Source organism: Pinus tabuliformis, chromosome 1_2 (assembly GCF_031772625.1).
Source record: "Pinus tabuliformis cultivar Carrire ecotype Pingquan chromosome 1_2, CPIR1, whole genome shotgun sequence".
NCBI classification, from domain to species: Eukaryota; Viridiplantae; Streptophyta; class Pinopsida; order Pinales; family Pinaceae; genus Pinus; species Pinus tabuliformis.
In genome coordinates, this window is record NC_142298.1 from 544253546 (window position 1) to 544265900 (window position 12355).

General features: G+C 36.9%; 1 protein-coding gene across 15 annotated transcripts in view; it reads right to left on the reverse strand.

Annotated features, from left to right (window-relative positions):
- Nucleotides 1-6473: 6473 nt before the first annotated feature.
- The window catches only part of LOC149206742 (RNA polymerase II C-terminal domain phosphatase-like 4), a 408482-nt gene continuing 402600 nt past the window's right edge, over nucleotides 6474-12355 (reverse strand). For 14 of the 15 annotated variants that reach the window (XM_089395564.1, XM_089395562.1, XM_089395557.1 and 11 more), the window contains 4 exons: nucleotides 9551-9846; nucleotides 8705-8893; nucleotides 7864-7917; nucleotides 6474-7669 (listed from right to left, as the gene is read on the reverse strand). In XM_089395564.1, coding sequence (XP_089251690.1) covers nucleotides 7250-7669; nucleotides 7864-7917; nucleotides 8705-8893; nucleotides 9551-9846 — 959 coding nt within the window. In that variant the 3' untranslated portion in view covers nucleotides 6474-7249. The remainder of the gene's footprint in view (nucleotides 7670-7863; nucleotides 7918-8704; nucleotides 8894-9550; nucleotides 9847-12355) is intronic. The other variant, XM_089395565.1, reaches the window with a different exon arrangement.

Sequence of the window (12355 nt, forward strand, 5' to 3'; positions counted from 1 at the left end):
GGAGTTAGTGTTATACATTGATTGCCAAACACTTAAGTATATTAATGGTCAAAATAATTTGAATAAGGGACATATGAAATGGGTGGAATTCTTGTAGATTTACTCATTTATTTGAAGCATAGGTTAGGGAAGTGTGACAATGTTGTTGATGCATTTATTAGAAGATTATTTTGATTGAGTATAATGGCTATTGAGATTATGGATCTAGATAATATGAAGGTATTGTATAATGATGATGCAAATTTTTAGAGGCTTGGAAATCTTGTAAAGAATTAAGTGTGGATAGGACTTTGTATTTTGACCTTTTTATTCATGAAGGATTATTATTCAATGACAATAAGTTGTGCATATTAACATACTTTACAAGAGGGCATCTCATCATATAAATACATGTTTGCCTAGACATTTTGGCAACAGAAAGGCTAGATCTTTAGTTGAAGAAAGATATTTTCTGTTGAGTATTGGTAGAGATGTGATAAAACTGGTTGAAGGTTGTAGGATGTCATCTTGTAAAGAGAAAGAGACAAAAATTAAAATATAGGTTTGTGTATACCTTTACCCATATGAGATAACCCTTGGGAGGATGTAACCATTGGTTTGTTTTGGGATTGTTGAGAACTCAAACAAGTAATGATTCCATCATGGTCATTGTGGATAGATTTTCAAAGATTCTATGTTTCATTGCATGTAAGAAAACAAGTGATGATATAAATGTTGTTGTTTTATTCTATAAAAAAAATTTCATTTGCATGGGTTACCAAGGTGTATCACTTTAGATATGGATACTAGATTCTTAGAACATTTTTGGAAGACCATGTGAGAGAAGTTGAAATCCAAGTTGTAGTTTAGTTCAACATATCACCCTCAAATAGAGTTGGACACCAAGATTGTGAACATAAGTCAATAAACTAGTAATATGCTTGGTAGGATATAAACTAGGGTAGTGGGATATGATCTTAACACAAGCTAATTTCTCCTATAGAAGTTTAGTCAACAAATCTATGGGAATGACACCTATTCAAATTTTCTATGAAATTTCACCAAAGGTCGTGACAAATTTGGTGAGTTTTCAAAGTGAAAAGCATGTGAAAAGTGCAGATGTAGAGCTATTTGTAAAATATATAAAAGACATACATGAAAAGGCAAGAAAACAAGATGCAACAAAGTAGTAAGTAGTAAAAAAATAAGGTAGATCATAAAAGGAGAATGAATAAATTTATAGAAGGAGACAATCATGGCTTATATAAGGAATGACAATTTTTTAGAGGAACATATAACAAAAAAAAGTATAAGAAGATAGGACCAACCACAATTTTTAGGAAGATTTATAATAATGCATCTAAGTTGGATTTACCTTGCGATGTAGACATTTTATTAGTTTTTAACGTTGCGTATGTATATATGAGCATCATGAAGGTCTTAAAAATATAGAGGATTTGAGAAAGAAACAAGAAGAGGTTGAATATGTGTTGGCAGAATGGTTTCATCAAAGGAGAATGAGTAATGAATACAAGGAATAGTTAGTCAAATGGAAGAATAGGATTTCATAAGACACACCATGGATTTCTAAAGAACTTGGTTGACTTGGTTGACGAGACTCATTAATAGGATCTCATGAAAATTCCCAACTAGGGAGTCTTATGTAAGAGCATCCCTAGCCATGAAAACTATCCTACATGAATTTTAAATTCATAGTTAGTGGTGGAAGGATTATAATAATTCTAAGTTCATTATTCATCCTTAGACATAATTTTAGTATTGTGGGCATGCATCTTTTATTAAGTACTAGAAATTGTTAAATTTGGTGGAGAGCCCCTTTTCACAAAATAATTGTAGGCATTTGGAAATTCATCAAGGAGATCCAAGACATGGGTTTTGTTCCCAACATGAGGTTCCATTAACCAATTTGGGAAATTTCCTCATGTCATACATAGAACAAATTTGACATAAATTTTTGTAAGGCCTCCTACACTTTCCTAACACTGTAAAACAAGGACATATTTCAATATTTTTTCAAAACAATAACTTCTTTAGATCGATGAAAATATAGAAATTGGTAGGAAGGTGAAGATTGTCAAAAAAGCACACTTTGAAACTTGGCATTTCAGTGAACCTAGGCAATTTTAATCAATTTAGGCAAAAGTTTTAAAAGTTGTTGCCTTGGCAAATTTGATACAAGCAAATAGAAGTGAATATGAAAATTCTGAGACATAGGTTTTGTTAGAAGCACATGATATTCAAAATGTATCACTTTTTAGAAAGGTAAAATATACAAATTTTGGCATGCATTTTTCCATGTCATCTCATGTATATTGGTACCTTATTTTTACAACAAAATTGGAATTTTGGTCAATTAATGCAAATTTGACCATACTAGATGCACTTTGAGTGTGAGGGAACATATTATTAATACAACGAAGCATTTTATGTGACCATAGTGTATTCATTCATAAATAGAGTGCATTTAATGAGGCATTTTGCTTAAATTTGTAATAATTTGTAATGTAAATTCTTATCTTGGTGAATTTTTTAAATCCTTAGAATATAAAAATTTGAATTTGATTAGTTAGGTAGTTGAAAGGCCATAAGAAAATAAAATCAAGCATAAATATGTGGTTTGTAAATGACATCAAGCATAAATATGAAGCTTGTCAATAAAGATCCTTTGGCCTCTAATAAATTGGCATTCTATAATTGGGTTTGTGTAGAATTCAATAATTGGGATGGTTCCATGAATGTAAGAAAGTTTTGCATTGATGCATTTCCATTGAATAAAGACAACAAAATTCTAGATTAACGAGTTTTGAGATTATATTTAGTTCATATGTTGACTTCTTGTTTTTTATTTAATAAATTCCATTGTGTGAATTTGATTGCAATCCCAAACTATATCTATAGTTAACACCCACAAAAATATTATTTAATGCATGGAAATAAAATCCATCCATATTTCATATGTTACAAGAGCATTTAGGATGGTATTGATTGACATATAATAATATGGTGAACATATTAATTTCAAGATTTGTAAAAACACATAAATAACTTCATGGTGATGACATTTTCCAAAAATATACATTGAATTCCCAAAGGAATTGCACAATCCATGCTAGGAGGGGAAAATTTTCGAGGAAGGTATCTCTCTAAGTGAGTTGACAGAGAGGTAAGACTTCCAGATCGAAGTTTTCCAGTGTCAGAGGGAGCAGCGTAGAAGCTTTAGCGAAGAGGAGTTTTCTGGTGAGAGGCAGATTTTTGCATCAGTTGCTAGGGCAGAAAGACGTCAGAAAGAATAAGAGAGACATTGTTGAGGGAATTCTTCCTCAGATGACTTCCAACCAAGAAATTTGAATTCTCATTTGTTGAGCAACAGTAGGGAGCAGTAAATCTACTAACTCCAATAGGGAGTGCGTAGGCTAGCCCAGCGAAAGTGCAAAGGAGAGAGGAGGTACGACTTTTTCATTGGCAGAGATGGTAGCTAATGGGTTGCAAGATCAGGATCGGTTGGAGGGTGCATCCAACTATGTGATCTGGAAGGCAAGGATCTCATGCCTTCTGGATGAGCACGATCTCAAACCTTACGTCGACAGTGTGGTAGTTGTACCCGTGGATCCAGATTCCCTCAAGACGTATAAGGCCGAGATGGTGAAGGCCAAGAGGTTGATCTTCGACGGAGTGAGGGATCATGTAGTGTGTCACATTGTCGACAAGGATACAACTCGACAGATGTGGGAAGCTTTGGCCACGCTATATAAAGGATATTCTGAGTAGCGAAAGATGTACTTAGAGTAGAAGATGATATCCACGCAGATGCAGAAGGGGGAACACATTGATCTGTTCCTTACAAAGCTTCAAGAGATCCAAGACTCATTGACAACTATGGGGTCAACACCTCAGCCTACCGAGATGGTGAGGCTGGCCCTGAACCTAGTCTCAAAAGAATGACAAGTGTTTGTCTAGAGTATCCTGGGCAAAGAGAGATTTCCAAATTGGGAAGGGATGTGGGCCACTCTTCAGCAGGAAGAGATGAGGAGAGACTTAGTCAAGTGCAAACTTGATAGTAGCAACAACAGCAGTGGGACAAAGCCAAAGGAGGAGGATGAGAATGCAGCCCTCGCATCTAAGGGGCAGCAGGAGTAGTGGAAGAAGAAGAAAGATGTTTCGAAGATCAAGTGCTTCCGGTGTGGTGAACTTGGTCACTACGCTACACAATGTCCTCTCAAGAAGAAGGACAAAGACAAGAAGCATGATCCGAAGGTTGCATCTGCACAGATCAAGGAGGAGTTTGCCATGATTGCCTAGAGGTGGGGTGATATAGAACTGTAGTTCAAAAGAACTGCAAATGGGCAAGATCCTTGAGGAGTCCACCTCTTGGATCAATACCTTGCTATGGGAGCCCAAATCAGAAGTAGCAGGATGGACCAATGTCAATTGGTGCAGAGGAGTGTCAGAGTGACAGTTGCAGTGGCTAGGAGCGTCAAAGACAGAGCAACGTAGAGCAGAGTTGGCAGCAGTGCAGTTGGCACAGTGCAAAGTTAGCAACAACGGAAAGGCTTTAGAGGGTCAACACAAAGACAAGCAGCAATCAGAAATCCAGCAATAGATGCATCATGTTGAACACCTGTTCAGTAATTTTGGATGCTTTTCCATTGCTGATGCAGTAGCAACAACAATCGGAGAAGGATGCAATGCAAATGCAGTGTTGGCAATGACAGTGCCAGAAGCAACACAAATGTAGAACTTATGAGGGTTGCAGTATGGATGCAGTGTTGGCAGTGGCAGTGTCAACAATAGTACAGATGTAGCATTTTTGCAGTAGTTGGTGGGCAACGATGTCAGATATCAGCAGAACAAAGGGAGATGTTACAGAGAAGGGTGATGCTTCAGTAAGTTGCATTACTAGAGCACATTCCTCGCTAAGAGGGAGTGTGGATTTCTGATAGCATCAAATTTGCAAGGAGGTTCGGATACGTATATTCCACAATACCCAAAAATCGTTTTGAGAAATTCCACCCAGAGACAGTTTTATTAAAATAATTAATTATTTTTAATGGGTGCTTAAGTCTAAACTTAGGAAATTAAAATAATTAAAGGGTATTAATCAAACTGTGGGTGAAACTTCTAGAAGAAGACGAGGATCAAGCCAAAATGATCTGAGCCATTGATTAGAATCTAATTTGGGTCGTTGGTTCTCAATTGAAGGATTATAAGAGGAGGCTTGATGGGCATTTGGAAGATACATCGAGTGGGAGATCAGAGATTGAATTTCTGAAGAGAGCAGTGCAGCAGTTGTCGGAGAGAAGTTCGAAGTGATTTCTTGTAGTGAGGGGCAGGGATAGTTCCGGTTGGAGATTTCTCCTAATCCGGGAATACTCAGCAGAGGACGTGGAGAGAGATCTAGGAGCGGTAGCACAGAGGCTACGCTGGGCAGCTTAGGCTGACGCAGAGGTAGCACAGAGCCTTAAGGAGATTCATATTTTTGTTGGAGAGGTTGATTTTTGAAGCCGGAAGCCGGGGTGTGAAACTAGGAGGGCATAATCGAAGTCTCAAAGGCAAATCAATCAGCGAAAGGGGTGACGTTGCCCCTAGAAGCTATGACACTGGGCCTATGCAGTGACTGCATAGAGGCAACAAGGGACAAGCCATTATGTGGTTGGATCAGTCGGGATCACCAGTGATAGTGTGAGGTATTTCTCACTAATCTTCTGTCAGTCATATTCTCTGTACTAAATAGCCAACAAAGCATCCAAAGATTGTATTTAGAAAACTATTGTTTAATAATACAAACCCTTAGTTGTTGCACTGGTTTTTCCACATTGGGTTTTTCCGGGGACATTTGTCCAAAAATAATTGTGTAATGTGTTGTGTATTTATTTCTTGCTCAGTTACTTGTTTCCGCATATAATTTTAATTGGTGAACGCTGTGTGTATTAGTTTTGATATTTTCTATAGAAAGAAGAAAATAATTTGTTCAGTAATTAACAAATATAAGGAACTTAATCAATTGCTGCAGTAGAAATTTGTGCTTCCAAATTTTCACACTAAAAAGATCAGTAATATCCCCTTAGTGTTTCCAAGGAGCTATATCCCCATCTGTGACTTCTTATATTATTATTTTATTTAAATTCCAAAGTATTCTAATGTAAGCCACTTACCACATACTTTTTACGTTCATGCTCATAGGGCTATTACAAAGGTGGCATTGTTCTCACTGCCACCTCTAACATCATGAAATGGTGTCAAAATATGGAACATGTGATTTAAAGAGGATCCGCTGTGGCAGGTCCATGAATGGTACAAGGGACCATATCCATAATATCATAAAAGCATAAATTGGTAATGTGGGTCAATGCAACCTGCACAATTTTGATAGGATGCCACTGATTTCACACCCCCATCCAAAACAAGTTCTGTCCATTGCAAAAAAAACAATGTTTACAGCATTGACGAGCAGCATATCAAAAAAGACATCTCACTAGATTAAAATCCATAATATGGATTTTTTGATAGCATCATAAAGGAATAAAAGATCAGTATGATTATGCGGATACAATAAACTTTCATTCACTACAAAGAAAAAACATTGGTTGGCCCGTTTATAACTTAACTTTATAAAATTGATGCTGTTGTTTTGGTAGGCCAGGAAATGCACCTTTCAAACGTATCACTTCTGTTCCACATTTTCCTCATGACATGGCCTCTGCTGGCTCAATTGCCTGCAAGGAAGATATGGTTTGTACCACCAATCTCTAGAAAAGCTTGATCACCATCATCTGCCTTAAAATAGATGCTAGATAGAAGCAGGTGCCTCAACTGAGTTGCAGAAAATCCTTTCAGTGCAATTAAACGCCTATTACAATGGTTTTCTTCACTTTAAGATTTAAGATGTTAAAAGAATTTGAGATTTTAAGTTTTAACGTAATTGTTTTCATAGTAAGATTTCTAAGTTTCTTTAACTCTTACAGTGGTTTCCTTGGCACTAACATGACAATAAGATATCTATCCAATCTAAAACGTTTCCCCTTCACACTGGTTATGAGACAGGCATGAAAAAAAGATAGGATGACTGAAGCATTAAGAACCTTAGATTTCAGTGAAGATTTAGAAATGCCTGAGAATCTGTACACGCACCATTTCTCTGGTATAAATGCAATACCTCGGTGTGTACTAACATCTGTTTGTACTAACGGAACACTACCACAATCATCGCATGTTTTCCAGTACAAACCTTTTTTATTAGATACTACTCGAATCAACTTTCAACATCAATATCTACGTTTTCTGCATCTCGAGCAGAATTAACTTCTCTTTCTTCAACTTCCTGAGGCAACACTGGAATAGATTCAACAAAATCCAATCCCGAACTATTTTTGTTGGTAGTGATGGAGAAATTTTCTTCAATTCGCTTTTGCCACAAGTAGCTTGCTGCTTCAAGCCACCGAGGGTGAACCAAATGACGTTTATACTGCAAAGCCCAGCGTGCTTTATCTGTATCTAAATCTAAAGCAACAACATGGGTTATAGATTCATCTAATATAGTAGAACATGTTGCTCCTAATTCTTCAGCCATCTGCCAAAGATGATGTTTCTCCACAGGGAAATCTGTTGGGAAGATTTGGCTGTCCACAATTTTGCAACCTTCCAGCACTTTCAAGCGCACATCTTTTAGAACCTGCATTTCAAACCACAAACATCAACCAAGGATTATGACACGTACGTAAAAAGTATCTTCATGCACCTATAATCAACTCCACTAAATATGGACTTCCTCCTGTATTTCCACCAATACACCCGAGGCATTTAAAAAGGTAATGTAACATTAATCTCGAGCTGTGAATATATATAAATTTACTTGCATTTGCATACCTGTCTCACATCTCTGCTGCTAAACCCAGATTGACCAATATTTCTATCATTATTCTGTAGAAACCAGACACCATTAGAAGCTGACAAAATAGAGAATATAGTAATTTTACAAGCACCCATTAAATAACTCAGAAAAATTTTAGACCTTGCACAATTCATCTCTCCCCACACATTGTTAAATACCTCCTGCTTGCATTATTGCTTCTAAATTTTAAAGAGTGCGACTTGCAAAAAGAAAATAATCAAAGTGAGAAAAGTGAGAATTAAATTGGAATTTAACAAGTAGACATTTATGAGCCTATCCCATAAGACAATATACCAAATAAACAGGCCAACTAGTATTGGCAAACACAAACAGGAATCATGGGACAAAAGAAAACATATTTCCAAAACATTTTTTTTTTAAATAACTGTATGCCTGTAATGGCCGGAGAACAAATAAATACTCAAAAAATTATGGAGACAATACCTATGGTCTTTGAACAAGATGTCACTGCACTTCCCTTTCATTGGGCAATTAGATTCCAGAATACATTGTATGAAGATGACTGTTTTGGTAATTTGTGGTCATCAGGCATATTATGGTTCTTGCTAGCCAGATGGGCAAGAGCACTTTAAAGTATCACCGTCTCAATAGAAAAGAATAGCAAGTAAATTTTTTATGAATGAATGAAAATGGTAAACATGCACAAGTAAGAATTTATATTGTATGGAATTGCTAAAGAAAACCAACATGGGATAGGCACATATGTCTCCTCAGAGTAGAGTAAGAGAATAGCAATAAACAAAAGGTTTGGTTACATGACTGAATAACGATGCCAGGATGCTTAGAGCCACTAACCTTATCAAAAAACATTTTATGCACAGAACAAAGTACACGTAGTATGCTGGAAAGAGTGCCCTCCGTTTCTGTCTCATCCCTCATTGCCTGCGTCAAAGATTGGCCTTGAATGTTATATTGTTGACAACTTGAGCTAAAGAAATGGTATCTTTCGGTCACTATCAGATTTGCTCTGTGCCTTGGCCATACCTGCACTCATTAGAGCACTAAAGTTCATGTCCAATGAAATTATGTACAAATCACAGACCTGTCAAACCAATATGACATTGATTTGTGTAGTATATGACAGTAAACATCAATACTTATAACTGGAGTGAGGTTAGAGTTGCGAACAAAAACACTGCAGACCAACACTGGGATCATTTTTCTCTAAAATGCTAATAATGCATAAACATTAATCATTCGCCCATACAGTACTTTTTGAGACCCTTAATATTAAGTTATTAATCATGTTCTCGACCTATTCATTTACTTTTTTAATCCATCATCTGCTAAAATCTGGACTATTATACAACTTTAAGCTTCTCCTCTATCTTATTGTCTTAAAACTTTGAAGTGTAAACCAATAGCAGATCCTCCAGTCTACAATAAATTAATTATTTGGCAAACTTTGAAGTTCGTTGAAATTGCAGAAAATATCATAAAGCATGTTGAGGCCCACCTCAATAGACATGTAAAAGTAGTTACTGCTCTCCAGAAACAAATCATGAAAAGCAAACAGAAAAGACATGCCATGGGCATATTTGGAGATAAATAATACTACAAGTTAGCTTGCCATGCAAATATTCATTTCATATCAAAGACATGGATTGTCTGGTTTACTATTGGCATATTCAACATACTCACGTTATCTGTATCATCAAGAATCACAACTGCTGACTCAGATCCCAGAACCATGTCCAGGTCTTTTTCACGTTTGTGAGTACTGTCCCCCTGTGAAATGACTCTAGTGCCAAAATATCTTCCTGTGGGATCAAGAAGTTTTGCCATTTTCAATGCATAAGCACGCTCTCCCATTGTATATACATATATCTCATACATCTTACTTGCCTCTTCCAAAAACTTGTGCACAAAAGGCCTAAGCTTTGTCCACATTTGCAAAGACATCAATCTGTACAAGCTCCTGCTAGTGTCCCCAACTTCTGTTCAAAAAGACAAAGGAATACTGAATACAGAATTCTCAGAAAACATTTGCATAAATAAGAGACATGCAAGCGTAAAACAATTTGGTGACTTTCACCATTGGCTCCTCTAGGCAACAAAGAATAGGGCTATAGCATAGAAACAAAAGAAGGGACAACTATTTGCATCTCAATAACTAACGAATAAACAAAATAAAATAAATGTTAGGAGTCAGGTTCAAACTTAAAGTGTAGGTATAGAATTGGTAGAGGATCAAGTAGATATCCCCCTCTCAAGTTCAGTCATGTGGTAATTGGTAGAAATCTCATCGAAGAGCTATATACAGAGAATATAAATACAGCAGATAAAAAAACTGATAGCTGAAGCAGAAACCAAAAGAGAAAGCATTAAAGGTCATGTTGCCACCTAAATTGCACCCCTAGAAATGTGAGAAAAATACTCAACCCCACACGGTGTGTTCTTTGTGACAACGCTCGGAGAAGGGGCTGTCACTTGATCCCAACTCTCCCTGTTTAGACTCTCGAGTCTCTCCTAGCTAAGTCAAGTGGGGTGGTCCCTAAGAAAGATTTATAAGGAAGACTTGTTAAGGATAACAAGTTCTAGGGGATAATGATATTAGTTGATAAAGCTTTCATTACTCAAATACTTGATAACTTGAAAAGAAATGGAATTGATTAGCAAGTGTCAGACCAGTGGGTAACTCCTCAAATGTAATCGTATTATTTATTCAGGTTGTTCATTATTATATACAAGAGGGAGTGACTGTTTAGTTCATCTCCCGATGACTCTCCATTTTCTCTATTATTTATTTGCACTAATTACAGTTGTTCACCCAATCCCTATGATTAGGTGTCAACATTCCCCCTCTTAATCTGAAGGGATGTTGGTGAGTCCAAGCATCGTTCTGAATCTTTCAAACTTTTCTCTTCCAAGCGCTTTGGTGAAGATGTTTGCAATTTGTTCATCAGTGGAACAATAGCGAATATGGATTGTTTTGGCCTCAACATGATGTCGAATGAGATGATATTTTGTATTGATGTGCTTCATTCGATCATGGAACTTTGGGTTCTTGGCCAACTTTATTGCCAAGGTATTGTCAATCATGAGAGAAGTCTATTGTACTTGTTTTACCTGCAAATCTTCCAGAATTTTCCTGAGCCACACAATTTCTTTTGTTGCCTCAGCTGTTGCCACATATTTTGCCTCTGTTGTGGAATCTGCTGAAACTGATTGTTTGCGTGATCTCTAGGAGACAGCTCCTGATCCAAGACTCATAGCATAACCCGAAGTAGATACCTCGGTTTCTTTGTCTCCATCGAAGTCTAAATTAGAGTATCCAATCAAGTTGAAGTCACCCACCTGTGTATACTTGATTCCAAACTTTTGAGTTCCCTTCAAGTACTTTAGAACTCTTTTTGCAACAGACCAATGTCCCTTACAAGGCTTTTGCATAAACCTAGAGAGGATTCCAACAGCAAATGAAATGTCTAGTTTGGTAGTAGTTAGGTAGTTGAGACTTCCTACAAGCTGTCTATACTTTGTTGCATCCTCAAATTCTTTTCCTTCAATGGATGTGAGCTTTAATTTTTGTTCCATTGGAGTAGTCAAAGGATTGCATTCAGTCATGCCAAACCTATTCAACAGATCTCCAATGTACTTATTTTGAGAAAGGAATATGGACTTCGGATGTTGAGTTACTTCAATACCAAGATAGTAATGAACATAGCCCAAATCAGTCATTCCAAAACCTTTCTTCAATTCCTTCTTTATGGATGCAATGTAGCTCTCATTGTTCCCTGTCATCAAAAGATCATCTACATATACCACAAGATATACAACTGTTTTGCCAACCTTCTTGACAAACAAAGTTGCATCATCAAGATCATAATGTTTGAAATTGAGTTTCAGAAGATGCTCAGTTAGTTTTTCATACCAGCCTCGCAGTGCTTGTTTGAGGCCATACAAGGATTTCACAAGTTTTCATACTTTATGTTCATGTCTGTTTACAGCAAATCCTTAAGGCTGGGACATAAAAACATTCTCTTTTAGATCTCCATTCAAGAAAGCAGTTTTTACAGCCATTTTTTGGACTTTCCAACCGTTTTGAGCTGCTAGGGAAAGAGTGTCCGGATGGTAGCCCATTTTTCTGTGGGGGCAAAAGTCTCCTCATGATCGACCCCTTCCTTCTGTGCAAAACCTTTTGCCACAAGCCTGGCTTTGTGCTTGTCAAGTGAGCCATCAGCTTCATACTTGTTCCTGTAGACCCACTTGCAATCAATTGGTTTGGTTCCCAATGGAGGATTAACCAACTTCCAAATGCCATTCTTTATCAAGACATCATACTCCTTTTGCATTGCTTCTTTCCATTCATCATGAGAAGTAGCTTCTTTGAAGGAAGTTGGTTCAAAATCTATAGACAAATTCAATTCACAATCATAAGAAGCATCCATATCAACAAGTGAATCAGAATCATCTACATCACCTCCATTTTGCCGGGTTGAATTTCTA